The sequence below is a fragment of the Drepanopeziza brunnea genome (genome assembly GCF_022702325.1).
Source record: "Drepanopeziza brunnea f. sp. 'multigermtubi' strain 214-2 chromosome Unknown ctg7, whole genome shotgun sequence".
Taxonomy (NCBI): Eukaryota; Fungi; Ascomycota; class Leotiomycetes; order Helotiales; family Drepanopezizaceae; genus Drepanopeziza; species Drepanopeziza brunnea.
The window spans coordinates 2,297,047-2,324,461 of NW_027094070.1; the positions used below are offsets into that span (position 1 = coordinate 2,297,047).

The following is a 27,415-nucleotide window of genomic DNA, read 5'->3' on the forward strand; positions in this document are numbered from 1 at the left end:
TGGCAGTCCTCGCATCGATTTTAGTCCAGACGGTAATTGGAAGGCGGATGATGTGAGGCGAGAATGGATGGCAGCTGCTCTACTTGCTCGACGCAAGCTCGACTGGTCATGATCCACTGCAGCCATTGTAAGCAAATCCCAGTGGGAGCACAGTCGCGCCAGAAGTCAATGATCACAGAGTCCAGAGCCAGCAACTATTGTTGTCGCCGTGGAAGGTGTATGTACTATTTACGTCCCGAGCGACAGTAATTGGCAACAATAAACAAGCAAACACATTCCAAAGCTCGAACAATAAACAAACAAACAAACAAACAAACAAGCAAAAGACCTCAACGCGCACAAGCTCTCTCCAATCAAAAACTCGACGCAGACCTTACCCACTCCACCCCTCCACCCCTCCCCCCCGCCGCAGCTCAATATCAATATCAATATCAATATCACTACCGTATCAATATCACTACCGTATCACTATCACTATCACTCACCATCACCCCAGCAGATTCCCATACCTATCGCTACGCCTATTACAAATAATAAGTAATACTACTACCTACTACTTACTACTATACTATTACTATACTATTATTATTACTATTTACTACTATTACTCTTATTATACAGGTACAGGTACAAGAAGTACGCTTTCCATGGAAAGAAAGGGAGAAACGAAAGACGAGGGCTTACAGTGAGTGAGTGAGTGAGTGAGTGAGTGAGTGAGTGAGTGAGTGAGAAAGTGAGAAAGACGGTCGGAACATGATGAGCGAAAAAAAAGAGAAGAAAAGAGAGAAAAAGAGAAAGAAAGAAGAGAAGAGAAGAGAAGAGAAGAGAAGAGAAGAAAAAAAAAGAGAGAAGGAGAAGAGAAGAGAAGAGAAAAAAAGAGAGAGGAAAGGAAAGGACTCAATACGTTCGTTCGTTCATTTGTGAATAGCTCCTCCTCCTCCTCCTCCTCTTCCCATGGCGTCCCTTCGTATGTATGTATGTATTGTATTGTATTGCATTGTATTGTATTTTATCTAGGTTACTGGAACACCCACCCCCCAAAATCCCCCTTCCCAAACGCCGTGCATGCGAGCAGAGCTGGAAAAAGCAACGCAACGCAGTATCATATCATATCATATCATATCGTTCATTTTGACCTTATTTCCCTTCCGTGGCCTCTTTAGCCTCATGCTCAGACTCATCTTGAGCGTGCGTGCATCTACATCCACCACTGCCTTCAACACCTCTTCTCCTCACTCCCCCCCCCCCCCCCCCCTTCCCCACCCAAACACCCATTCACGCACCCTACGGCACGAAAACCCTCGAGAAGCTACTCACATCCCTCCGACAACAGACGCACTTCTCGAAATTGTTCATCGCGAGCGTGACCCGGCAGTCGTCGCACAGGCTGAGACACCGGCACGGCCACACGATGATGCTGCGCGGCGAGCTCTGGCACACCACACACTGCGGCCCGCCCTCGCCCATGCCCGAGGCGCCTCGCGCCCAGCTCCTCTGCCCAGACGCCGAGGTGGACCTGGCACCCCGACGGGAGAGGATCAGGTGTTCCAGGATCCAGGTCTCTTCCTCGAGGGTGAGTCTCCCCGTCGGCGACGACGCGGCGAAGTTCGCGGGCCGGTCGTGCCGGCTCGAGGTCAGCACCTTGGCCCGCTCCCTCTGCATGAGGCTGCGGAAGCGGGATCGCGTCACGACGCCCTCGCTCTGCAGGTGGACCGACAGCGCCTGTGCTTCGGCACGCTGCTCGGGCGTCTTCGGGTGCAGAAGCTGCGCGAGATCTGACGCTCCAAGTGGCGTGTCGAGGAAGGGTGTCGATTCCCTGGTGGAAGTGGGGTCTTGCTGCGTCGGTGTGCGGCGACCGTCATCGTTGGCGCTGTGGTCAGATTCCCACGCATCTTCCTGTTGAGAGGCAGATGTAGAGAAGGAAACAACGCTGGTTGTATCTTCGTCGAGCTCGATCTGGGCTGGTTTGAAGTTCCCGCTGTTGTCGTCAACGCCCCACCATCCACCTCCCAAGAACCAGTCGTAGAGTCTTGAATCTAGAGCCGTCTCTCGTGAATCGTCCCAGTGATCCTGCGAGCGGCGCATGTCATTCCGAAATTCGACTTCGACATCTACATGGTCGTCTCGGGGACGTACCAGCTCGCCATCGTGGCCCCTGAGCCAGAAATCAAGCGAGTCTGTGTTGTTCTGCTCGGAAGCTGCGGAAGCTGGCAAACCTGCTTTCGGCATTCTGGCCAGCCATAGAAGCAATCGAGGCCTGCTTTGGATTCCGGCTCTAGCCATAAGCTTCAGAGAGAGGGATGCCCACCAGCCCAGCAGTAACCGGCTGATGCCAAGGAAGAACTCCATAGCCATAATCCATCTACCACTTCTCTCTGTAGCACCTACCCCATTTGCGGTTGGTGGCCCTCGTTCTCGTCCATTGCCCATCGCCGGAGCGTTCTTCGCAGTCATCTCTCGCGCGTAACCGCTTGACGAGTTTTGCAGTAATTCCATAGGCCGGTCTCGAGCGGCCACCAGACCAACATTGTCCGTCCTGCCGTCGGCAAGACTCGTGTCCGGGTCGTTCAGTCTAAAGGTTGGACCAAGCCATCTTGCTCCCGCAGCTTCGATCTCCCGCAATCTATCTTCTTCCAGCCAGGTTCGCTGCTTGACGTTGACTCCGCGACTCTCGTTCAGGTACACAGCTTCGCTCGCCATCGTCATCATCGCAAATCCGGTTCGTAAGAGGGCGGTGTAGAAGTCCATGTAGAGCGTGATTCGTATAGTAGCCAAGGGTACGTTTGCCTGCATATTGCGATGAGCAGCAATGACCCTTCGCCGTAACGTAGTTGGCCCTGGCGCTGCCACCTCACCAGAAGACGGCGTATCCTCGACAGCTGGAAGAGCCAGCGCCGACAGCAGGAGTGCCGCGGCATAGATCAACGAGCAGGCAATGATGCCAAACAGAACCAGCACGTGAGGTACAAAGCCCACGATAGAGACAGTTGGGAACCTCAACAAGCTCTGGCTCGGCAGATCATCAACAGTAAACGACCATGCACTCGACACGATGGCCGCCATGAACGCCAACCCCCAGAAGCCCGTATTCACAAGGCGGAACCGACTCTGGAGGTTGAGGATCGCCAGTACATGGCTCGTGAGGTGATTCATGGCCGACAAAAAGCCAATCAGCAGCACCTCTGGCGTAGTATTAACCTTCTTGAGAATCATGCTCCGTGTAATCGCAATCTTGGGCCCCTCCGCCTTACTCGTGGAGTTCAAGCGGCCGTCCTTCGAAGCAACCATCCCAAACGGGCCCCAACCCAGCTGGCTGCTCACTGCCGCCTCCGCCTCCGCAAAAGCAAGACTGTGCTCAAAAAGCGTCATGCCCGTCTCGCCCGCCACCTGCCGTCCAGCAACAGCACACGACAGCGTCTCGATGAACTGCGAGAGCGCAAAAGTCTTGAACAGCGGCCACAACAACTCGAGACTCCCCCTCACCTCCAAGTTCTCCCTCTCCGGCTCCCTCGGGACGCTCTCCCCAGACGGCACCATGCCCACAGCGACACAGCTCTCCTTATCCCCGGCCCCGAGCAGCAGAGACCGGCTCATCTCGTGCAGGAAGCCACCGTCCTGGGTAAACACCAACTCGCCCGAGCGGCTCGCATTGCCCCATCTCAGCACCGCAAAGTCCGGGGAGGTCTGACACTGCATCGACTGCAGGATCTCCCTGCACTGGATGCCCAACAGGAGGATCGGCAGCATGCGGACCAGGAAGCGGGCTCTCCAGCCGAGCACCAGGTTCCGTCTCGTGGACGCGTAGACGAGGGTGCGGTTGAGGACGACGGCCGTCACGACGCAGGCCAGCGCCCATTTGCTCGTCGCGTAGCTAAACACGTTGCCCAGGCTTCTCACGCCCTCCATGGAAAACTTCGTGCTGAACACGCCAGCCGCATCGTCCACGTTGGCGGTAGCTAAGATCTGCGTCCCCACCCCAATCGTCTGTCCGGCTGCAGCTCCAGCACTGATGCCAGCCCCAGGTTGGATATGTCTCGCAGCAGCAGCAGCAGAAGCAGCAGCAGCAGCAGCAGCAGCAGAGGTGGTAAGCGCCTCAACGACCCCGCGGTCTCCCATCGCTCCAGGGATAACCCTCTGTCCAGCAGCTCCTGCACCCAGCCTCCTCACACCTCCGAATAAGCTGTTGGCGGAATCTGGGCCGCCGAGGAGCGAGCCGAGCTTCATGAACATGCGCGGGCCGGCGAGCGCGAGGTCCTTTGCGGAGGGCACGTACTGCGTGGCATTGATGCCGAAGGTCCAGTTCCAGGCTGCCGTGGGGTCGGCCTTGGGGAGGGATAGAGGTGCTGCCATGCCTGAGTCGCGAGCGAGCGGGTGAGCTGGTAAGCAGGCAGACGGGGGCGAGCGTACGGAGGAGAGAGGGGGATGTATCGTATCGCGTTGTGTCGTGGGCGGGGGAGGTGGTGGGTGGGTGGGCTGCTGGATGGTGGAAGTTGAGGCTCTCTCCAATCACGAATGAATAGAGCGCATGGCCGGATGTCTCTACACCGACCACAAAGAAAGTAGTGAGTGATTTATTCTGCTGTCACTTCGGAATAGGTGCGATGTCGTAGTTGTTGTTATTGTCGGCGTCGTCGTCGTTGTCGTCGTCGGCGTCGTCGTCGTCGTTGGGGTGGGTTGCTGCGACAAGGCCGGAACTTTCCCCACGCCCTCCAGCACGTCCACGTCTCTATCGCGGTCCGCGTATTCCGACTGGGGTTGGGGTTGGGATTGGCGAGCACTTGGTCAGTAAATTGTAATGTCAATGTCGCTCATAAAATAATGGCTTCATAACCCACGTACTATCATCATAGAATACCCTAACCCCGGCGGGATTGTTCATTACACTTTTATGGACCTCGCTTGACATCAGCCTTCTGCAAACCAAGTCAAGTTTCTGGGTACCCATAACGATGACAATCCCCGGGGCTCCAGATAGACATCATCATACTTGAGCTCACGCTTATAAAACCTAGGATTGATCTTCTATCTAGTGCTCTAAGCCAGTAAGTCATTACCACCGAGCCAACCATTAGCTGCTCTGGCGGTGCCCTGCGGGCTCCAGGCCTTCCCTTTCCCCATACCCTTCCACGTTGCGTGCACCAACTGGCGAGCAAAAATGAGCACACCTGAGAAAAAGAAAAAGAAAAAGAAAAGAAAAAAACGCCCAAACGACCTCGCTAAACATCTTGCCAAAATTCAAATCCCGCTAGATGCGGATCCCTCTGCATTGCAGAACCCAGTAGTCTTTCTTCCCCTCTGGAGAGAATGTACAAAGAGCCGATTTCCACGAGCTCAAAACCGAATCAAATCGCAAAAGCAAAGATCGCCAAAGGCTGGGTATCTATCGTCGTCGCAGGCCGTCATATGGTACAGACAAAAGAAATCGTCTCCTCTACTCTCCTCAAATTTCTCGGGGTTGGCCTAGAAATGCGAAGCATCGCCCGTCTCAACATTGCAGAGCCAGCTCCGAACGCCCTCTCTCAAGAAGCTCTCCCGCTCCATATCCTCCTTGGTATCACCCCTCTTCTTCCTACTCCCGGCAACTTCCTTCACGATCTCCTCAAGGGCACTCAGCACCATCCTCTTGCACTCGTTTCGGGGGACCTCGAGTTTGTGTTCGGGCATACCGAGACTCCGGGTTGTGGAAGTTGAGCGCTCGTTGTTACCGCCCCGGCGAGAAGGGGATCGAGATGAGCATGGCGAGGAGTTCTTGGACCCGTCGCCTGATTGGGCGATGACACGCTCGATGGCTTCGATGAGCGTCTCGTCCATGGAGATGATCGGCTCTTCGATGAACTGCTCATCGATGTATCCATCCGTAACATCGAGTGACGGGGTGAGCTGAGCAGCCGAATACGGATTCCCATACCGAGAATCGAAGGAGTGGGGGACACTCGGTATTTCTGAAGTCAAGTCTCGGGGTCGGATCAGTCGCCGGTACCGAATATGCCTGATGGTGAAGTTGGTGGTGTTGGCAATCACAGCACTGCTGATGTCCACCCAGCGATCTGGACGACCTCCTTCGGGAAATGGTGTCGTCGAGGCAGTGACAGGTGTTGGCTCGGCGCGGAGTGAAGCCTTGACCTCTTCCAGGATACCATCGTGAACTGGAACTGCTTGCAGAGCAAAGTCCGGATGGTATCGTGGAAGCCAGCCGCCAACATTCATCGTCGTTTCCACATCGGGTCCAGGACGCGCGTAGTACTCGAAGCTCTCCATTCCATTTCCGAGTCCCGGAGTGGACAAGTAACCGCTGCTGGAAGGCGAGCTGACGGCACTCTCGAAGGACAAGAACTCCGGGAGAGGGACATCGATATCAATCACGCCGTCATACGCATTGATGGACGTCTTGACGGGGGATTGGAAGGCGCCTGAGGGATCTGGGACGCGGTCCGGTACGTCAATGGTCTGCTCGGTCACGTCACCGCCATCTTGCTCATCGCCCTCCGCCGGCTTCGCAGTCGAGGAACTACCAGATTCTGACTGTCTCAAATTTCGCTCCTGCTGCGACTGGGGCTCCCGGGGTGGGTTACGGCCAGCTTCTTCCACCATGCCGGCCAGCTTCCCTTGCTTCAACAGAGATCCACTACCGCAGTGGGCATCGTGGATGTCCGTGTCATCGATAGCTTGAGGATCAATGCTAGTAGACGCAGTTGAGCCTCGCCTGCCCCAGAAGCCGCTGATAATATTGCTCCATCGGTTGTTCTGCCCCTGCGAGTCGGTACTGCCATTGCTGTGGTGACCTGTGCTGTCCCCTCGCTTCAGAGATCGTATCAAGTCGTCGGTTGCCAGACTCCCACTACTTCCTGGTCGGGGCACGGGACCAGTACCTCTGATCGGCCGTCGGGTCGAGAAGTGCGGCATGGTGATCACCGGTGTCGCCGTCGAGGTCGTCACGGCACGACTCTTGCTGACCTGGATGTCACTGCCGGGGATCGGCAAATTCGCAGTCTTGATGGAAGCAGCGTCCGACGTTCGACGACCGTGGTCGTGGATGTCGATTCCTAGACCCGAGACCACCTGATTGGGAAAGCTCGAAGTTCGCGCGTGGGCTCCCCGTGCGGCACTCCCGCGTTTGTTGATCTTCCGGCGGAGCGATTCTTCTCTCGGTATGGGTACGTGGTTGGGCGGCGATTGTGAGTATCCTCCGAAGGAGATGGAGGTGCTGGGGCGGTAATTCCCCGCAGCTGTTACTTGCTGATTCGCCGGTAGGAAGGCCGCAAGCAGGAAGATCAGTCGTCGAGCCATCACCTTGTTGTCCGAGACGATGATTGTCCGGGCGGGAAGGGAGATGTCATCATCCTTGTTGGCCCGCTGCTGTTGGGAATGCTTTCGACGATACCACGAAGGCCCCAGAGCCTGCAGCCATTCGGTGTGGTTACCCAAAAAGCCGGTGAGCAGGTTGAAGAAGAAGAAGCCTTCGTCCTTGCTACCAGCCCACTTGCCCACGAGTCGCGCTTCTTCTCTCCAGATGCCCCATCGTCCCTGTCCGGTGACCACTTGGTAGGCTCTGAGACCATTGACAATCCGTTGACGCGCTGCATCGGCCTCCCTCTGTATCCGCGGGCTTTGCGCGAGGCAATGCGGGGTGAGCGACACCATCTTGGCATTCGTCTTGGGGATCTTAAAAGGCTTGATATCTTCTGCGACGCGCTTGCCGGCGATCGAAACGCTTGCCGAGGGGGCCCGGGTCTGCGAGTCTCTGCGAGGATCTGGCGAGCTGATGTCCGCTTGCTTGAGCAGGGGCAACAGCGACGTCGTGGCCACCGCTTGGAGATGAGACATGGTCCGCATGATGATGTCCCAGTGGGGAGTGACAATGTCGATGCGATCGGCTTCCACTTCGCTCGAGAAAGACGAGTCCATCGATTCAATGCCGAACCCGTTGCCGAGCATGGTCCAACCCGATCGGCGTCCGGAGTTAAAGGAGGACGAGAGCGATTCTTGCTCCGTGTAAGAGCCTGGTGCTCGGAAGCTGGATCGTGACGTGGTCGCCGAGGGGGCATGGCAGGCCGTCTGGGGCAGGTTGACGATCAAGCCCACGGCGTAGAGGGGCGTTCTCTTCTGCTTCGGTTGAGGGGTCTTCCTCTCGGCCGCATGTGTGCTACCGCCGGTGACCTGAGGGAAAGGGTACCCCGCAGTCTGGTTTGATTGGGAGTTCTGCGGCGTCGGCGTGATATTTTGGGTCACGTCTTCCGTCTCATCATTGGGTAGCGGGACCGGGAACATGCGCGTGATCAAGACTTTTCGCTTGTCCCCTGCCCTTGCGGTGCTGGAGCTCGTGAAGACGGCTGGTGTCGGCCCATGCACCGTGTCCGAGGTGAAAGAGTGTGCCAGCTTGCTGCTCCTCATGCTGGAGCGTCCGAGGGAGCCGTCTGGCAGGTACGAGGTCGAAGGGAGCGGCGGCCGGGACTCCGGGGGAAGGTAGTGAACCTTCGTCCCGGTTCCCTTGTAGGCCATCACATCTGAGTTGCCAAACATGTAGTTCGCGAACCAGGTCACCTCTTCCTTGTACTCCCTGGCCGAGCGCTGCCCTTCCGTCTCGGAGCAGCTGGGGTTTCTTCTGTGCTGGCTTCGGCCAGCAAAGGCACCCAAGACCCGGGGTGTGGGAGTGGCAGGTTCTTGAGGGATGGCTGGCCGAGAAGAAGCTTGTCCGACACTCGTCTTCCGCGGGGCGGTGATGGCCCCACGAGCCTCTTGGGCGGGATATGCGGGTCCGTTGAACGCCGGTCGGTCCCACGACGGCGACGGGGGAGAAGGGGAATGGCTGTCGTAGAGTAGATAGGAAGAGCCCGACGCCGGGGTGGTCTCCTGCATGATGATGACTCGCACGTCTCGCATCTCCAGATCCACCTCCCCATTGAGGTCCGCGTCCCTAGATGCGGCGGGGGGCAGTATCGTGGCGGAGGATAGCGGGAAGACCTGGTCGTCATTGTGGCACAGGGCTTCGGGGTCGGGGAACAAGAGATTGTAGGTGAATTGATCCTCCAGATGTGAGTCGAGCGGGTTGCGTGGTGACGAGATGGACGTGCCGGCGCCGGAGAGTAGCCTTCCGAGCAGAGACATGTCGTCGTAGATGGCGGAGAAGATGCCGAGACTGTTGTTTTCTTTCCACAACGAGATGCTGTGTCAATGCTAAAAGCGCATCTGCCAGTCGTTGTGCAGACACGAGGTGGCCATTGTCGCGCGCGGGGAGAGAGAGGGAGAGGAGGGGAGGGGCGTCGCTTTGTAGATGCGCAGACGCCGTGGGGGATGGATATGCAATAGGTCGGGGGCGCGTGGATATCCGAAAGAAAGAGTCACTGGAGATTGGCTTTGGGGTCCGAGAGAGAGAGAGAGAGGGGCGGATGTTTGGGTGTGTGCGGAGTTGCGTACTTGCGACGCGGTGTACGGCGGTGGGAGTTGTGGTGGTGGTGGTGGTGGTGGTGGTGGTGGCAGTGGTTAGTTGTAGTTGTGGTTGTGGTTGTGGCTGTGGTTGTGGATGTGGATGTGGATGTGGTTGTGGTTGTGGTTGTGGTTGTGGTTGTGGTTGCGGTTGCGGTTGCGGTTGTGGTTATGGTTATGGTTATGGTTATGGTTGTGTGGATTTGGCGTTTGGGAGTGAAGTCAGCGATGATGGGGAAGGGCTTACTTATTCACCGCTGGTTTAGCGTCAGGTCCGCCGTTCCACGACCACGACCACGACCCCTGTTAGACTTTCTTTTGCATTTCTTGTCTCTGCACCATGGTGCAGTTTCTTGGGAGCAGTTAGGGTTACTACGGTGGGTAGTTGCACAGTACCTGTACCTGGACGACCGTTCCACGGTTCGAGTAGATGTGTGTATATATATATATATGTATGTATGTATGTATGTATGTATGTATGTATATACATATATGCCGTATATGTGCCTCGTCTTCCATGCCGAGCTCAGCTCCGGCCGAGCGACCTACGTAGTACCTACCACCCAGCTACAGTCGAGCGCGTCAGCGACATCTCAGCGGCACTTGAACCTCAGACGAGCTGTTGGTTGGTTGGCTGGTTTGTTCGTTCGTTCTCCGGATCCGGATCCGGATCCGATCCGCGCAATCTCTCCAAGTGTCAGCAACATCCTTGCAGTTCCGGATCTCAGGGAATCGCTTCCCATGCCCATGTCGACCGCGTGGGAGATAACCCAGCGGGTGATAGATTATCCGGAGCTGGGTGGTTGGGTGGTCGGCCGCTGTCAAAAACAAACCAAAGTAACGGTGAGGGTGCGGGTGCGGGTGCGGGTGAGCTGAAGGTAACCGGTACCGCTACAACTGCTGAGGTACTCTAGGTAGTAAGGTCAGTCCGTCAGTCAGTCCGTCAGTCAGTCAGTCACTCACTCACTTACTCACTCGCTCACTCACTCAGCTTCCCAATTTCACATCTCCGTCTCACAGATTGCCATACTACATACAGCATACAGCATACCCATCCCCATCCCCATCCCCATCCCCATCCCCATCCCATCCCCAGACCATCCCCAGACCATACCCATACCACCATCCCATACCATACCCATACCATACCCATACCGCCATCCCATCCCCATACCGCCATCCCATCCCCATACCACCATCCCCTACCTTACTATACCTCGGTATCCTGGCCCGTGTCGACATGCGGCAAAGGATTGGGCATCATTACACCCTCCTCTCTGCACCACCATGAGATGAGAGGGATGTTTGATGCAACAGATTAACCCAAGGGCCAAGCTCCCGAGGCATGGCAAGCAAGCATGGCAATGTGGGCATGGGATTTTTTTGGGCTCCCATACGGTACTTACTACGTAGTACGTAGTATGTCGGTCTCTCGTCTCTCGTGTTCGACACCCCCCCCCCCCCCCCCAGGGCCCCAGCAGCGACTGGAGTGCCCCCCTCCCCCCTCCCCCCTATCTGCTTACAATTCGATGCATCACAGTCTGATCTCACACAGGCCGGCCACAGCACAGCACAGCACAGCACAGCACAGCACAGCACAGCACTGCACTGCAACCACGCAAATGACATTCATCCCACGCGTCCGAATACCTAAACATGCACTGCACTGCCCTGCCTGCCCTGCCCTGCCCTGCCCTGCCTGCCCTGCCTTGCCCTGCACTGAACATGAGTCCCTGTGCCTCGAGTCCATCTGCGGTGCGCCCGCGCCTGCAAATCCCTATCCCTTGGCCAGCAAGCAGCATGCGAGAGGGATCCGGATCCTGCCTGTCGTGCACCGCGCACCGTCGGACAGCGCGCACGCGGACGCCCTCGGGACGAATGGCAGGGACGGGTCGGCGAGTTGCCAGAGGTCGGTGGTCGGTGGTCGGTGGTCGGTGGTCGGTGGTAGGTGGTAGGTACGGTCGTAGCTGGAAGACGGATGACGGAAGACGGAAGGTGGATCGTCAATCTCGGGGACCATCACCTCGTAGTCTCCCGGTACCTATCAGTCTATCAGACCATCAGACTGTCAGACTATCAGACTACCAGGCTATCAAGGCTATCAGACCATCCATCGAGTCGCTTAGTAAAGATGTATCTGCGTGCTCCCCGAGCATACGCGCAGCAGATCACCCATAGTCAGATGAGCTCTTCTTTGCCCGTTGTCGAACAACGCATCAAGACTCAACTCACAACTCACTCACTCAGCCCAAGCAGATGATCTCAGCCCTAATCGCCGAGGCAAAGTCGCTGATCAACCCCCCGCCCCCCGCCCCCCGTCCGCCCGCCCGCTAGCCAACCCAGCAAGTCCGAATTCTCGGTCAGCGCTGTGCTCGTCGTCGTCGTTGTCGTCGTCTTTCGGACTCTCGTCGGGCCCAAGTCGGTCTGGTGGTCACAGGACAATGAAATGAAGGGGAGCTCGAGCGGCGGCACTACGTCGTGTCAGCCAGGTCCGGGGAACCTCGACCGCTGCCTAGTCATGTCATGGACTGATCGGGCTGCACATAGTACCTCTCTGATGGCGATCCAAGCCCGACGCCGCAATCTCATGTCAAACAGATGACGGTATCAGAATCATAAACGACAAGAACGGGGGGGGAGCAGAGAAGTACCGAGAGGCAGAAGAAAAAAACCCCGAGCCTTTTTTCCTTGTTCTATTCTTCCTCTTTCTGCTTTCGTCCCGAAGGGCATATATACTTTCATCTATCATACTCCGTATGGCTGGCTCTCGGACGCCCACCACCGCTTTCGTTCGCACGCCGGTCGCGTGGCTGGGTCAGGACAATTCTCCGAACGGGGATCCTTCCATCCTCACCGTCCCTGCCATCCTCACCGTCCCTCACTTTCCTCTCCGCACCAGGAAGGGGAATCTGCAGACAAGACATACATAGAAAAACAAAGAAAAGAGAAAAACCTACCTTCGTATCTGATTGGTTCCTGGGATTCCTGTCTCTTGTCTCTTGTCTCTTCCATCTCACACCTTGTCTCTCACACCTCGTCTCTCACACCTCGTCTCTCACACCTCGTCTCTCTCACATCTTATCTCTCACACCTTCCTCGTCTCTCCCACTCACACCTACCGTACCTACTACATCTCCGTATCTCGCATCTCGTATCTCGCACCTGAGATCCCCTCTCCCCTCTCCCCTCTCCCCCAACTAGCTTACCGGCCCGGTACCGGCCCGGTACCGTCAGTCACTCACCATTCTCGGTCCCCCAAACACGGAGTCCCCAAAGTCGCGGTCAGTGAAGCTTAAGCTAGGCAGGTAAGGCAGGTAGGGTAGGTAGGGTAGGTACCGGTAGTTAGTTAATTAGCTAGCTAAGCCTGCCGGTCAAGCCACCCGCCCGCCTCCCGAGTTAATGCTGTCTTTTGCTTCCCGTCCCGTCCCGTCCCTGTTTGTCTCCCTGTTTGTTTGTCTGTCTGCTTCCCGTCCCTGTTTGCTTCCCGTGTCCGCATAGCAGCAGCAGCAGCGCGCGAGAGGGAGGGAGAGAGGGAGATAGAGGGAGGGAGATAGATACCAGTATCAGTATCAGTATCAGTACCAGTACCAGCAGGCCAGTCCAAAGATTCCAGTCCCACCCAACCCACGCACCCACGCACCAATCAATCAATCACGCCCGCGCCGTAAAGGGAGGGAGGGGGGGGCGGTTCTCCAACGCCTTTTCACGTTCTGGGGTGGTGACGTCGTGTGGGTTGCGATTGATTGTTTGCTTGGGTTGGGAGGGAGGTATCAGCTTACTTTTGCTGCTGCTGCTATTGGGTGCGTGGGTGAGTGGTGTTGGGTTGTGGCACGGTATTGGGCTTGGGATTGGGATTGGGTAGTGTTGTTTGTTACGTAGGTAGGTGTTAGTGCTAGTGCTAGTGCTAGTAGGTATTGATATTGGGATTGGGATTGGGTACTAGTATTGGTATTGGTATTGGTATTACTATTGAGTACTACTAGTATTGGGTACTACTACTACTACCTCTATAACTATCATTAGGCACTCCCCCTCCTCCTCCTCCCCCTTCAGAGTACCCAAGTACCCAAGTACCTCAGCACCCAATAAGCACCGCCCGTACCGGCACCTCAGCACCTACCTACCTACCTACCTACTGTACCGTACCGTAGTCTACGGCAGCGTAAGCACGGTCCGTCAAAAGTATCTTCAAGACCCTCCTGAAACCCCGAGGAGAAAGTATCTCTATCTTTATCTCTATTTTTATCTTTCTCTTTCTCTTTCTCTTTCTCTTTCTCTTTCTCTTTCTCTTTCTCTTTACACGAGCAGAAAGTAAAATATACTGTGCGGTACGGGTAGCGGTAAGTACCGGTACGGGTAGCGGTACGGGTATGTACCGGTACGGTATTCAGTGAGTGTGGTGTGGTAGGTAGGTAGGTACCGGTAGGTAAGGTACTTAGTAGTATTACTTTAGGTAGCTGTGCGGGGCTTGGCGGGGCTCGGTGATTACTTGCTTGATTACTTGCGATGTTTGGTGCTAAAAATAGATAGATGATACCGGTAGATGTAGGTAGGCAGGCAGGCTTGTGTGCAGCTTTTGGGTTGGTTTGGTTTGGGTTGGTTTGGTTGGGGTTGGATTGGTTTGGATTGGTTTGCTGTCTCGCACTTATTTGGTGGTGGGTAGTGGTAGGTAGTGGTACTGGTCAGTATCTGGATTACGAAAGTGTAGTATTCTGCAATACGGAGGAGTACCGGTACTAGAGCAGCTACGTAGTACGTACTACGTAGTATCTCTCTACGAGGTATCTGCCACGTGGGCGTGAGCGTGAGCGTGAGCTGGGGAGGAAATAAGGAGGCGGGGTTGGCTGGGGTGGGGTGGGCTGGGGTGGGTTGTCTCTTTCAGTACTCTGTAAGTTTTTTTTTTTTTTTTTTTTTTTTTTTTTTTTTTTGGAAAAAGCCGGGTTCGGGTCGGGTCGGGTTGCCGATTCGCTAGAGGAGAGTGATGAGTGATGAATGATGAGTGGTGAGTGATGAGTGATGAGGGATCGACGATGTTTCTTTCTGGTTTGTGGAGTGGGAGAAGGGAGAAGGGAGAGGAGGAATGGTGGAAAGGAGATACCTACCGGTAGAGGAGGGAAAGACGAGGGGGAGATGGGAGAAAGATGTGAGACGGCTTGGCTTGGCTTGGCTTAGCGCGGCTGGGGTCGGGTTATAAATAGAATGGAACGAAAGAAAGATACGTAGTACTTAATACGAGAGGTAAGGTAGGTAAGGTGAGGTGAGGTAAGGTAAGGTACCTAAGGTAAGGCAAGGTACGTAAGGCACGTAATAAGGTAAGGTAGGTCAGTGCGCGCTGCTTGTTTACCGAGATTACGGAGTAGGTAGGTACCGGTAGGTACTACTACCTAGGTGAACGTGCGGGCATAAGCGATCAACTTTGTTCTTCGTTGGGCTCTTTTCTACGTTCGGTACTGTTTTCCGCATTTCTGGGTGGATTGATTTTTTTTTTTTTTTTTTTTTTTTTTTTTTTTTTGTGTGTGACGGGGAGGGTTGCCTTTCATATCGACACGTACTGCTATTATGTTCCCGATCAATATAAATATAAATCGATCAAACCTCCTTTGAATGAATGAACGAGTGGAAAGAAGACTCTCGCTCTGGACTGGAAATACTTTGGTAAGTTTGCTTCTCTATCCTTTTAATGTTTTTTTTTCTGGCTATTGGTTTGTTATTTGAGCGCTTGGTTGTGTTGATGTACGCGTTGTTATTTGTTCTTGTTGGTTAGTGGTTTACAGGAGAGAGGATATGCTGCTGCGGAAAGATCTTCTCTTTGTAAGAGCCGTATACGGAGAAAGAAGCAAGCAGGCAAGTAGCCAAGAGAATCAGTGGTCTGAAGTCCTCTTCCTGTAAGACCAGACCTGGTTTGAGGCTTCGCAGATATATTGCAACTCCATCGTCACCTTCAACTCGGACAGGACTCGACGGAGTTAAGAAGCTGGAAACGAGGAAGGGAGAATGAACTCGACATCGGAGTTGCTTGATATAACCCACGTGATAACGGTTAGCCGACCGCCTCTGATCAACGTCGGCCCATCTTCATTTTCACGTCTCCTCCTGTCCCAAGTTCCCCGACTTCAGATCATGTCTTGCGCTTGCGAAGTAGATTTCTCGGCGGAAATCGATTGATGCGATTGTAGGTACTTCATGGCTCCTCGAGCTATACTGTATGCGGCCGTACATGCAGCGTAACTAACTTCTCGGCCGAAACAACAAGCTGCAGGCCAAGCCGAGCTCTCCAACACCCACGTTTCCTTGTTCTGGGGAAATCGCCTCCAACCTCCCCGGGCTTGGAGAATCTGGGGCAACCATGAGATGATCGTCGGTACTGTTTATAAGTACAACTTATAAGTATGTCAGAGACGTTTGAATGAATGATCCTGGATCCTCTCAAAGTTTCCCAAAGCTCTCGCGTATCCATGCTATAAATATCAGCCGACATATTCCAGTGACGCCCGTGCCGGATTTGGATTTCTAACAGGAGTGGGTGCATAGGCGCTACTGGTCTCCGTCTTGGAGGTGGGTGTGGGGGACTTCCTATCTCGCGACCAGAACTCTCTTTTTTCAGACTCAAGCCGTGGCGAGCTTCAGAACAAGACAACAAGATGCACCTCACTTACCCTTCTGGTGGCCTCTGCTGCAGGATTGTCTCTTGGCTCGCAAGTCTTCTCTCCGCATACATCGTTGCCACGAAGAGGACGGAAGGACGCCCCAGACTCACCAATGGCGATGACGGCCACGCCGATGTAGCGACCAGCGACTTCATCGTCAGTCCCTTCTCCCAACGCCGACACTTCTATGGCGACATCCTGAGAATGCGTCACATCGCTACCTTCGAAGCATCATCCGCACTTGCTCTGGTGTAGGAGCTTTCAAGTTGATGTACGGCTGGCTTCCTTCCTACTACACATCCTGATCCTGTGGCATTGAGGTACGCGGGATTCACGCACGGCTGAAAGAACGGGACTGGGTACCAAACGGGCGAAGGAGCTGATCCGAGAGATGAACAACTCTGACGGCCTGATCCAATTCACGCGTAAGGCCTATCTATCAAAATGAGACTCGCTTCTGCGAGCCATCATCCCAAGTCACTTCCTCGCACATGGGCCTCCTTGGCCCCGATTTTCTGGCACCTCAGGCTTGCTGAGAGGCTTTCAACGTGCCGCCCACCAAGCGCACTGGGGACGCTCCAGAAATCAATGATCCGAGATCTCAAGCCTTTGTGAACATCGACCCTTCTAGTAAGAACGCTGGGTTTATTTCTCGGATCATTAATTTCGTTATTGCTGCCGATCCGTACGGAAACATCCTGCGGATTCGGCCATGAGGTGGGAGCTAGATGGAGAAATTCCTGGGGCTTGGGTGTATGACCTTTCCGTGAGACATCTAGGCAGAATCACGGAGGAAGTTGATGGAAAGCTTGCAGGCACCAGTTTGTTGTTTGTCGATTCGTTTCGGCTATTTTTTTTTTTTTTTCTTTTGTCGGCGGGTTCCGGAACTCTTGCAAATGTACGTTTGTGAAACCAGAAAGAAAGCCTGCGGCTTGAAAGACTTTGCTCATGCCCGAAGCATGGAGCGACTGCAAGAATCGTCAAGTGCATTCACGAGATCTCGAGAGCTACTTGTCCACAACACATTCGATGTCGAGAAGGTTGTGTTTTCTAGTCTTCGCTTCGATGAAACCTCGTTTCTTTGCTCCTTGTTGTGGAGCTATCGCTGCTGCCTTACTTTCCCCTTTTTAAAAGCTCTCAATTCCATTCTATCTTACTCTTCATTACAAGTCTCTGCAGAGAATCACTACTACACCCTATCCATACGACAGCCACTGCACCTACCAAACACAACGTCAGCAAACCCCCTCTCGAGACGCAAGCATGGTAGAAGCAACGACCGCAGGCCCTTCCAATGAAGTGAAGCCCAAGAAGCTCTCTCGCACCAAAATCGGAACCATGAAGGTCTCCCAGCTGCGCAACAGTCTCCGCAGAGGGAAGATTCGGATGTCGGGCAATGCCGGCGGAGCAGAACTCCACGCACTGTACGCACTATATGCGCTGCGGCTTCTCTTGGCCGAGGAAGAACCAGATAAACATCTCCTGGAAGCTGCTACGGGCTGGTGTGCCGCCTCAGTGGAGACTTTGACCGGGGAGGCCAGAGAGCGTGGCCTCCATGACGAAAACACCCGATGGGATCTTGTTGAGGATTTGATCATGGACGAGTGGGTTTCTCTATTGCTGATCGATAACTGCTTTCCAGCTGATGGTATGACAGGCATGCAAAGCTTTTGGGAAATAATGACGACGATGACGATGACGACAACCACGACAACGACGATAACGACGACAACGACGATAACGACGACAACGACGACAACGACAACAACAACGACAACCACGACGACGAAAGCAAATCCGAATCCCATAGCGAACCAGAGGAGACGACCGTCAAGACCGGAGCCAAAGACAAGGGGAAGGTAAAAGCCGCCAAGAAGACAGACCCAGCTCCCGACAAAGCTGTCAAGGCGAAGCCTGTACCGAAGAAGAAAGGAAAGGAGAAAGCCGTCGAGTCCGAGGACGAGGTAGATTCTCTTGAGCATCCCGCACCCGAGGTTGTGAATCTGTTACTCACCATGATCTACTCACATTCCGTTCGAATCAAAGCCAAGATCCCCATGACCGGGGCTCCCGAGTTGTCAGCAGCGAGGTTCCGCAAGCGCCTGGATGAGATCCCCAAGATCAAGACGGAAAAGGACGTCGAGAAGGCTCTGGTGTCTTCGAAGACTTCTGCCGTGCTGTCCTCGATCCTCAAGACTTGCGGCGACATGATAATCCCGGCTGACGGCGACCTCGTGATTCCTGGCTTCCCCGAACAAGTGCTACAGTTCGTCGTAGCAAAGCCCGATCGATCCCTACAGAGCGCCTACAACAAACTCCCCGGAAGGGATCAAACAAGGCTTCTCTTCCACGGTACACCGATGGCCAACCTCTACTCGATCCTGCATGACGGTTTTGATCCTGCAGGCCAACTGCTTGGACAGGCCACTCTCTGGCTGGCACGAGACCCGGGCTCTTCCCTCGAATTTTCGATGAAAGCGGGCTCGATACCGCCAGAGTCGGAGTGGGGGCACACCCCCTTCCCCAGCTGGGGCGTTCTGCTCGGATGCGAAACTGTCAGGCTGGGTGCGACGGCGAACGGTATCACCCACATTACGGGGGCCATGGGCTCAGCCATGGTGCGGTACATCTTCTTGATCCCCTCCGACGATACCCCCGAAGTCGCCTCCATGCCCACAGGCGCCCAGATCGAAGACGGCATGAGAAAGGCTTTGAAATCGTTCCGCAGGCTGTGAGCGAGCCAGACGGGCGGTCTCTGGCGCGAAGAGAAAACCCGGGCAGGTATGAGAGAGGAGGAAGGAAGGGAGGAAGGAAGGAAGGAAGGAAAAATAGCAGGCCAGACACCGCACGCACGCTTCTAGTTTCCGATCGCAGCGGAAATCAGACGCCGCATGCATGCTGCGGGGGGAGAGGTTCTTCTCACATGTATCCGCGCTTCTGTCGTCGTGGATGTACACGAATGAATGAATGAATGAATATTACACTACAGTCCCGACATGTTTTACTGACTGTACGCCCCAGTTGGGCCTAGCCAGCCAGCTCTCCCCATCTGTCTTCCGAAGGCGGCGGGCACCTCTCTCTAGTGATGCGATGCGATGCGATGCGATGCGATGTGCGCTTTTCCAGAGGGACGGGCCTTATCCTTTCTCCTCTTCATCTACGTAGCATAAGCTTATACTAATGACGCGAACATAACAGGACGAGCCTCAGCTTCTCAATAAAGAAAACCAGCCATCTCCCACTGAGCCCAAAGTCAATATTCACGCGGGAAACGGCTTTGATGTGCGTGATTTGACGATCTTTCTCTCTCCAGCTTGTGATTTCTTTCCAGAAGGATAGATGTGTAGGTAATAAATGATCCCGTAGTGACCTCCCCGGTCGATCGTTTGCAAAGCTCAGGCCATACCGTCTTCATCTCTCTCCACGCGTCCATCTAACCTGTCCATGCTTCTATCAAATACACCCAGAAATGTATCATGAGCCAGTCCTTCTCGTAGTCTGTTCTTTATCAATCATGTGCCCCCGAAGTCATTCATCCATGCAGTTCATTTTTACATATAAACCCCTTTCCCCCCCTTTCTCACTCATACCAAACAAAACAAAACGGGACCAACCCCCACCCCCTTCAAAGAGCAGCAGCATATCAAACCCCCCATCTAACAAATAGCCACCCCAAACTCTCAAATCCTCAACCAGCCAAGTACCTCATTCAGCACCTGTAGGCCCTGCAATACAAAATGCATTCCCGGCGCAATAGATTTATATATCCATATATATCCATATATACCCCGTGAAGAACATAAAGTGTCCTCGTAACATACCAACCCAGCTGGAATCAGCCACCGAAATGATCTGCACGCAATAACACAAAGCTAACATGAACGCCTTTTCACCATGGCGCAAGACCAGAGAACTTCGATTCGTCGTCTATCATCATTCCTCGTAAGGGGCCAAGAGCGCAAAGCCCACACGCGCCGGCGACGTTGATCAGTGGGCAAAGTTTAGCGTACTGCCAGAAGGAAGTAGGGAACTAGGGAAAATTGCATCACCTAATGATCTACCACCTATCACTCACTTGATAACTAGTGCGCAAGCGGAACGGAAAGGGGAGGATTGCAGAAGCCAGTACCCATCGCTTGGATACAAGCACAATTCCATTGCTGTATCGCTCTTGCTAGCTACCTAGGCATGCATTAAACCCAAGGGTGAGATGAAGTTTCAGTCTCCAATAACATATCATTACACAAACCCATCACACTATGGTATCCAGCATCTTCCTACTGTCGTCTGAAGGCACCCTGGTGGGGAGGTCCGCGGCCGTCGAATGGCGAGCCAAACGACATGCCTTCGGGTCCTTGGAAGCCGCTCATGCCGGGTGGCATGAAGCCTGGTGGAGGCTGGTTGAAGAAGCCTGGCGGGGGCTGCATCTGCATGTTACGAGGAGGACCGGCCATGACGTCGGGAGGGGGGAAGGCGCCCATGGGGAAGCCCGGTGGGTACATATTCTGGGGCAGGGGCATTCCTCTGTTGGGTCCGTTGCTTGGGCCGTTGGCGAGTCCCGGGGGAGGAGCAATGTTCTGGGCAATGCGATGTTGAGGTGGAAGTTGAGGTTGGCGGTCCCAGCCCATATCGAGTCCCGGAGGCGGGGGGCGCTGCAGAATCTGAGTTGGCTGAGGTGGGTTACCTGGCTGTCGTTCATGATGCGGGAGACCTCGGTAAACAGTGGCCTCGTCAAAAGACATAAATCCAGGAGGAGGCGGAGGTCGGACTTGGCGTTGCGAGGCTCGTTCACGCTGAGCTGCTTCTCGTTGCAGTTCCTGCTCGCGCTCGATAACTTGCTGCTGCATCATGCGGTCGACAGTCCTAGGTGCCATTCTCAAAAGCGTCTGCTCCGTTGGCCGAGGATCAGGTGCTGCTCTGGCACTCTGCATGAGACCCATGAGAAAATCGGCATTGTTGTTGCGAGATGGGGGTAAGTCGGGTCTCGAAGGTTGGCTCGTGGCACTGTGGCGCTGACCCACAAGTTCCTGCAACATCTGTTCTGGTCGGATGATCGGCTGGCTTCCAGTGATTTGGCGCTGATTCAATATCTCTTGTGGGATAGACTGTTGAGGGTTGCGGGCGCTTGGGCGAGCCTCTTCTGGACGTTCGGCGCGATACTGCTGGTAAATCTCTGGCCCAGGAACTGGGTTGCTCCGCTGCTTCTCCGGTGGCGTAGGTTTTGGTTGTCTCGAAGCATCAAGAGGCGGAGTAGACCCAGAACTACTCAATGTTTGGTGCTGAAGCTTTTGAAGCAAGCTTTGGAATGCTTCTTTTTCTGCTGCTGCAGACTGGGAATTGTTGTCACTTGAACTGGGCTGCCCTCCACCAAGACCGCCACCGAAGAATGCCGCAAGTCCACTCTGCATGGGCGCCGAGGACGGGGGTGCGACTGGCTCTGTCACTCGCCGCTGTGGCTCCTCCTGAGGAGTAAAGAACGAGGTGAATCGAGAAGCTTTCCCCATAGTCTTGGCCTTCGGAGTGGCCTCCATCTTAGGCTCTTCCGGGGTGGTTCCTTCTTTACCACCAATCCATGAGCCAAAGAATTTATCAGGTCCATTGTTCATTTCCAACGGAGTTTCAACCCTCGACTTCTCTGGAATAAGAGACGGCGGCTCATCGGGCTTGGTTTCCTCCAGAGTGGTCACAGCAACCTTGTCTTTTCCTTGCATCTGTTCCTTCCACTTCTGAAAGTCCTCTGCAGTCTTGGTCTGGTTGGTTTTGGGCTTTTCTTCAACAGGCACATCCAAAGACCACTCGGGAGTGTTTTCCTGTGGTTGATCCCCCCAGCGGCGCTCTCCTCTATCTCCCTTATTCCCTTTCTCATTTCTCTCGACACGATCGCCGCCTCTGCTATCACCATTTTCCTTTTCTCTCCATCCACGATTTCTGTCAATGAACCGGTCCCCATTGCTATTACGATCCCTCGGCGTGGTTGGTGCATCGGCAGGCTCCTTGTCCTTAAACCAGGATTCGTTTCGACCACGACCAGTCCCACTTCGGCGGGTCTCTCTCTCCTGATCATGCTCAATATCTCGCGAGAATGTATCGAAACCTCGTGGCTTTTCCTTGACCTCACGATCTTCCCGGTCCCTGTATTTCCTATCCTCTCTGTGTCTGTCCACCCCTCCCATTCGTCCATTGAATCTCTCAGCACCCTCAGTGCCAAAACTCTTTCTCGGCTTGACTGTGCTCCAGCCTTCACCGTCCTGGTCGCGATCGCCTTCAATACGCTTCAATCGTAAATTGCTGTTTCTCTCCCCCCTAGTTCGCTCTCCCTCGCCTTCTCTGCCCTTATTTCGAAGATTGTATCGGTCATTAGAGTCTGCATCTCGAATAGAAGGTCGTTCCGGTAGGTCTGAGGGTTTGCTCGCATTTCGCATTGAGCCAGCAGACATGAAGGCAGTCTTGGGCGGCCCAAGAATAATATCTTCGGGGTCTATACAATGTTAGCAGCTTTCTCCTACGGTGCACAACCGCATTGCATACTGGCAGAGTTACGTGGGACGTGGCGCTCTGCAGCAGGGCGTCTCGGCTGATCTAGAAAAAGGTTAGAATCATGGGTTTTTTCTCTGTCACTTGCTAGCTTGGTCGATTTACGAGTAACGTCCGCGGTTGGCCTGCACCAAGTCAGTAGGAGCCCCGGACGACATGAGCGAGAGGAGCAGCTCACCCCATCCATTGATCTGATGGCGGAAGGCTCGCGGGCCTCGAGACTAGAGGAGAGTCGCGCAGGAACATCAACTCATCGGGCGTGTATCTGGTCGCCATGGCGGCTGCTGGGGACAGCTAATCGGGGGGGTTGTAGTGTATGGAAGTCTCATGGATTGGGTCGAATTACAGCTCGTCGCGTGGGTGTCGGTAGGTAGAGGTAGGCTTTAATCAAAAGGCTCAGGGTGACGTGGCGGAGATGAAATCGGACGGTGGTAAGATAAAGTATGGTGGAATAAGTAGACCAGGATAGTAGGAGGGGAGACCCTTTTCCCTTTCCCTTTTGAAAGGTGAGTTGCCGGAAGGCCTCAGGGCGACGTCGCCAGAAGATTTGTAGCAATTCGTAGTATCGTGAGGCCTGCCCTCGAGACAGGGTGAACCAGGTCGTGTGTGCAGTGCGGCGCGAACTTCAGATGTAAGGCAGGTAAGATAGGTAATTTAAGATCGGGTGGGTATCTGGTGGTAGCAGGTACGGGAGGTGATGGGGGTTTTTAGTCATTAAAGGTGCTATTGCTGGATAGGAGGCTTGAAGATTTGAGTGAGTTCTCGAGTCGGCGCGGCGCGGATGTGATTGTTGGAAGATCGATGGAGTCGTGATTTTAAGTGGTGCATGTGGTTTTGGTGCTGTTAGGTAGATGTTAAGCCCCAACCCTTGCCTGCGCGGCTAATTAGGCGCCAGAGACCAAACTACCTTACCTACCGGTATTCACTACGGACTTACTATTGTCCTCAGGCTTGACCCCTGCACTTTGTTCGATTGTAATAAGTGTCAATGCCAACTCCCAACTTACGCTTGTACAGCTGCTTTGCTCGTCGCAGCTGGGTATTTATCTCTCCGTATATCTACATTGAACCTTGATTAAAACCTTTGTACTTGTGCCTTTCCTTTCTTTGCGCCTTTACTCCATTTCTTCACTCGCTTCTGGTCACAGGACTCCAATATCTTATCGATCAACACCTTCAACGGCATTCCGCCTCCGAGCGAAACCTGCGCTTCCAGCCAAGTCATCGCACTAAACCTGGTTACGAGCGTCGAACTTCCTCCTTCAATTCTCGTGGCCCGGAAAAAGATCCGGAGGATCTTGTCGCGCAGACCTGCGCCGAGATAACTACTGCTGTATAACGACAAGAGCTTTTCAAAAACCTGCCTCTTTCGATACAGTCCCATATCTGCGCTAGTCTGGAGTCCAGCAAGAATGTAATTCAAGAACCAGGCTGTTTCCTCAGAATGCGCATCATCTACTTTTGGCGCATGATCGAGAATCTTGTGCATCAGCGGCAGCTTATCAAGATCCCACGTCGGGCCCTGTGACAGGAACAGATTCACCTTTCCGTACATTATGTGCAAGGGATCGTTGAGAACGGCTATCGAATGCGATGCGAATGCTGATATGGCGGTTGGCATAGGCTCCTGGTCGATAATCTTCTTCGCTGTCTCCACCACTTCGTTCAGCAGTAGCCAGAGTTGTTTTTTCTCGTCTAGCGTTGACTCGTCCAGCTTCGCGGCAACTTTAGAAATGTTTGTCAGGGCTTCCTTCCGCACGCTCAGGTGCTCTGATGATAGGAGCATGATCAGCGCTGCTGAGTGTCCTCCATCGACCACCTCATCTATCTCTTTGGTCGTCCACTTGGTCAGCGCCTTGTGGTCTTCGGCCGGATTTGCAGATTTGTCGTCCATTTTTGCCAACACCTCCATCTTTTCTTTGTCTGCACAGACGTTGCTGGCAGGGTCGGCCTTGAGCTCCATATATTTGGTGCTCTTCTCTGCAACAGCCACGTTGTCAACCAATTTTCGAGACTGCTCGATGATTTTGCGGACTTGCGATTCTTCAGGTGATGCTTTAGCAATTTTCTTAACCAACAGCTTGAGCACGACCTTGTCCTCTTGAATCTTTATGGATGCTGCAAGATATCTAGCCACAAGCTCCGCAACCTCCTCTAGTTCAGCCCTACTTGCTGACTTGGCAAGAAAAGGCCATTGCTCGACTATAGCCAAAGACAGCAAGCTGACAGGCGCTTGCTCGTGGTCTGACGCTGCGGAAATTTCCTCCAACGCAAAGATATACTTAATGGGTTTGCTTGCACAACGAGATATGCAATCGTCGAGGAAATTGTATACAACCGAGGAGGCGTTCCGCTCGTGAAGAGTTCGCAGCCCCAGTACCAATGTATCTAGCGCGGAAATTGCTGTCTGAGTTTGCAAAATCTGGTTCTCCTTAACCACAGACGCAAGCACAGCTCTTAGCTTAAACATGGGCAGATCTACAGGAGCCTCCGCAGAAAGCTTTAGCATAGCCATGAAAGGAGTGACCGAGAGCCCTTCTACTTTGCTGAACCATCGCATGCCTGGTGAGAAGTTTGCGAATTGAAAGAGGTGTTCCAGTTCTATCGCTCGAAGTACTCGGTCGGCAGGGGCCAAGGTGTTATCTTCCATTGCCTTTAGATTGCCTGCGAGCGCCGCGGACACGCCAAACTTGGCATCAAGTGCGATCCGGGGAACAACTTCGTAGTAAAGAACAAGTAATTTCGTCGTTGCCTCCTTCTGCATCAGATCCGTGTCTTTCAATCGTCGGAATGCCAAAATCACGTCCTTAACTGCGGGGCATCTCCGGCAGAACTCGTCGGTCAACGCTTCCGCCGCTTGTGCCCACAATGATGAAGGCGATCCGTTAGCTGCTTCGCGATACATTTTCAGAGCCTCTTGCAGCTTGCCGAATACAACGCATAATATTCTGACGGCGAAGAAAGTTATTAGATTATTGTTGGGTAGGTTAAGGCATCTGGTCAGATTTTTCTGGCTTAAAGGTTGAGGGAGAATGCTTTCTAGGACAACCGAGGGGGGTGGCGGAAGTCTGGCATATCGTTCTTGGTGGCCAAAGTATACGGGTATGGGAAGTTGTAACGTCGTGAAGATGAAAGCAGAGTAGCCAATCCATGTGGCCGTAGGTTTTGGGTCGAAAGAGAAATCCTTCTTGCCGTGGTAGTAATCTGCGATTAGCTCAGGAGCCGAGTTGAGAATAGATGTCAAAAGCTCGCTTTGCTTTATATGGGACCAGGGCCGAAGAGATTGGATAAATTCCGACAAGATGGTATTCCGGACAGGTACCTTTTCGTTGAACTTGTCCATCCAGTCAACGCTGTCAAGACCCAAATCGATGGAAGATTCTTCGAGATCAAGGGCATGGGTATCGTCAGGGTTTATGCCTCGAGGATACAAGCTTGATTGGGAAATCAGAACTCCTAGCTTTGGAGATGTACAAGCAAGTAGCAATAATTCATGGGCAACTTGGTACACAGGTTTCTTAGGTGGCTTTGTCTCTTCCTCGGCTTGGTCATACTGATATAGCTTCGCAAATCGTCCTAGCACCGTGGCACTGAAAATCTTCGTCTTGGCTTCTCGTGGCAGGCCCTCGTCAAGCAGTATAGAAGATTTCACCGTTTCCAGAAAATCTCGTACCATATAGGCCGGGTCGTCAATTAAATCCTTGGTCATCGCCGAAATAATATCCCTTTGGTTGAGAAGATCCCTTTTCAAGTCCAGAGGGAGGAATTTGATCAACGACACCAAGAAGCGAAGCGAGTTCGTCCGTACAGATGGTTTCCGTGGATCTTCAACTCCAGCACCGAGATATCTGATCGAGAGATTCCGAGCCAGGTACTTCAGGAAATGGTCTCTGGCAAACCAAACCGACTTTGCAAGAGCTCCTCCATCGAAAACTGTTATCTCTCTGAGTAATCGCAGTACTGGAGAAATCACAAAATCCTTCCCTTTCCTTGCCTCGAGTCCCTTTGCTATTGGTACCTTCTGGCGCAATACTGATCGCCCCAGTCTCAATCCATGGGCCGAAAGGTCGAGAATATTGGACATGGTCTTCATTAGCAGCGCGAGGACTGCGGGAACGGCAGACTGGAGGTTTTCGTCGTTCGAATAGCACGCAAGGCCCCACGCCTGCATGAGGTCGTTCAGAAAGACATGATCTTTGTCTGAATCGTCCGAGGGCGTCTCCAACTCGAGATAATCTCTAAGAATCGCAATTCGTCCGCCATTCTCGCCCTCTGCTGTAGCGAAGCCGTCTAGGAAAAATTTGAAGGATTGTATTGCTACGCCGGGGTCAACATCGAGTGCTGACAGCATGATAGGAGTACAGCAGGCATACCTAGCTTTGAGCGACTAGTATTTTGATCGAATGCTAGAACTTGTCGCAGCTGCTTCCCGGATTGAATCTCAATTGGGGGTCCAGCTGGAGATATGGTGAGCTTTTGACGCTTGAGATAGGCCTCTTCGCCGTTCGTGATCTCCTCTGCGGGTCGTTTGGCCATTTGGAATCTTCAGTCAGGGTCGATATTAATGTCAAAGTTTATTTGCTGAAATGAACTCGGCTCAGTTCAGCTCAGCTCAGCTCATCTCGATCCTCTTCCTCGTGATGTGATGCCTGCGGGACTTTTTATTTTTCTGGAAACTTTTGGTGATAAGGGCCGGGCGGTGAGATTAGCGTGCGATCGATACCGTACCTCACCTCCCATCTCCACCCGCATTCTCTTCTCTCTCCAGGACTCTCTCAAAGAGCCAATATATCCTCACTGTCGCCATCGTT

General features: G+C 53.6%; 6 protein-coding genes across 9 annotated transcripts; 2 read left to right on the forward strand and 4 right to left on the reverse strand.

Moving 5' to 3' along the window:
* Positions 1–1,284: 1,284 nt before the first annotated feature.
* On the reverse strand, positions 1,285–4,350 carry L3040_005010 (uncharacterized protein; the record flags this gene model as incomplete). The annotated part of the gene is made up of 1 exon (XM_007294522.2): positions 1,285–4,350. One exon carries the CDS (start codon positions 4,348–4,350, stop codon positions 1,285–1,287), a length of 3,066 nt encoding a protein of 1,021 aa, XP_007294584.2.
* A 1,110-nt stretch (positions 4,351–5,460) lies between these two features.
* Positions 5,461–9,219, reverse strand: L3040_005011 (uncharacterized protein; the record flags this gene model as incomplete). 4 transcript variants are annotated; one of them, XM_066156415.1, is made up of 3 exons in its annotated part: positions 7,337–7,368; positions 7,422–9,163; positions 9,209–9,219. In XM_066156415.1, 3 exons carry the CDS (start codon positions 9,217–9,219, stop codon positions 7,337–7,339), a joined length of 1,785 nt encoding a protein of 594 aa, XP_066011822.1. The 4 variants fall into 4 exon arrangements, with proteins under 4 accessions (XP_007294585.2, XP_066011822.1, XP_066011821.1 ...); XM_066156414.1 differs by lacking the exon at positions 7,337–7,368 and having other exon boundaries at positions 7,469–7,524; positions 7,575–9,163; XM_066156416.1 differs by lacking the exon at positions 7,337–7,368 and having other exon boundaries at positions 8,538–8,602; positions 8,700–9,163.
* Positions 9,220–15,031: 5,812 nt separating this feature from the next.
* On the forward strand, positions 15,032–16,325 carry L3040_005012 (uncharacterized protein; the record flags this gene model as incomplete). Its single annotated transcript, XM_066156417.1, has 5 exons — positions 15,032–15,078; positions 15,600–15,626; positions 15,799–15,810; positions 15,955–15,978; positions 16,028–16,325. 5 exons carry the CDS (start codon positions 15,032–15,034, stop codon positions 16,323–16,325), a joined length of 408 nt encoding a protein of 135 aa, XP_066011824.1.
* A 1,008-nt stretch (positions 16,326–17,333) lies between these two features.
* On the forward strand, positions 17,334–18,805 carry L3040_005013 (uncharacterized protein; the record flags this gene model as incomplete). Its single annotated transcript, XM_007294526.1, has 2 exons — positions 17,334–17,674; positions 17,728–18,805. The coding sequence occupies 2 exons, from the start codon at positions 17,334–17,336 to the stop codon at positions 18,803–18,805; spliced, it is 1,419 nt and encodes a 472-aa protein (XP_007294588.1).
* Positions 18,806–20,347: 1,542 nt separating this feature from the next.
* L3040_005014 (uncharacterized protein) lies at positions 20,348–22,880 on the reverse strand (the record flags this gene model as incomplete). The annotated part of the gene is made up of 4 exons (XM_007294527.1): positions 20,348–22,548; positions 22,599–22,649; positions 22,710–22,729; positions 22,783–22,880. The coding sequence occupies 4 exons, from the start codon at positions 22,878–22,880 to the stop codon at positions 20,348–20,350; spliced, it is 2,370 nt and encodes a 789-aa protein (XP_007294589.1).
* Positions 22,881–23,679: 799 nt separating this feature from the next.
* L3040_005015 (uncharacterized protein) lies at positions 23,680–27,140 on the reverse strand (the record flags this gene model as incomplete). The annotated part of the gene is made up of 2 exons (XM_007294528.1): positions 23,680–26,921; positions 26,978–27,140. The coding sequence occupies 2 exons, from the start codon at positions 27,138–27,140 to the stop codon at positions 23,680–23,682; spliced, it is 3,405 nt and encodes a 1,134-aa protein (XP_007294590.1).
* Between the last annotated feature and the right edge of the window lie 275 nt (positions 27,141–27,415).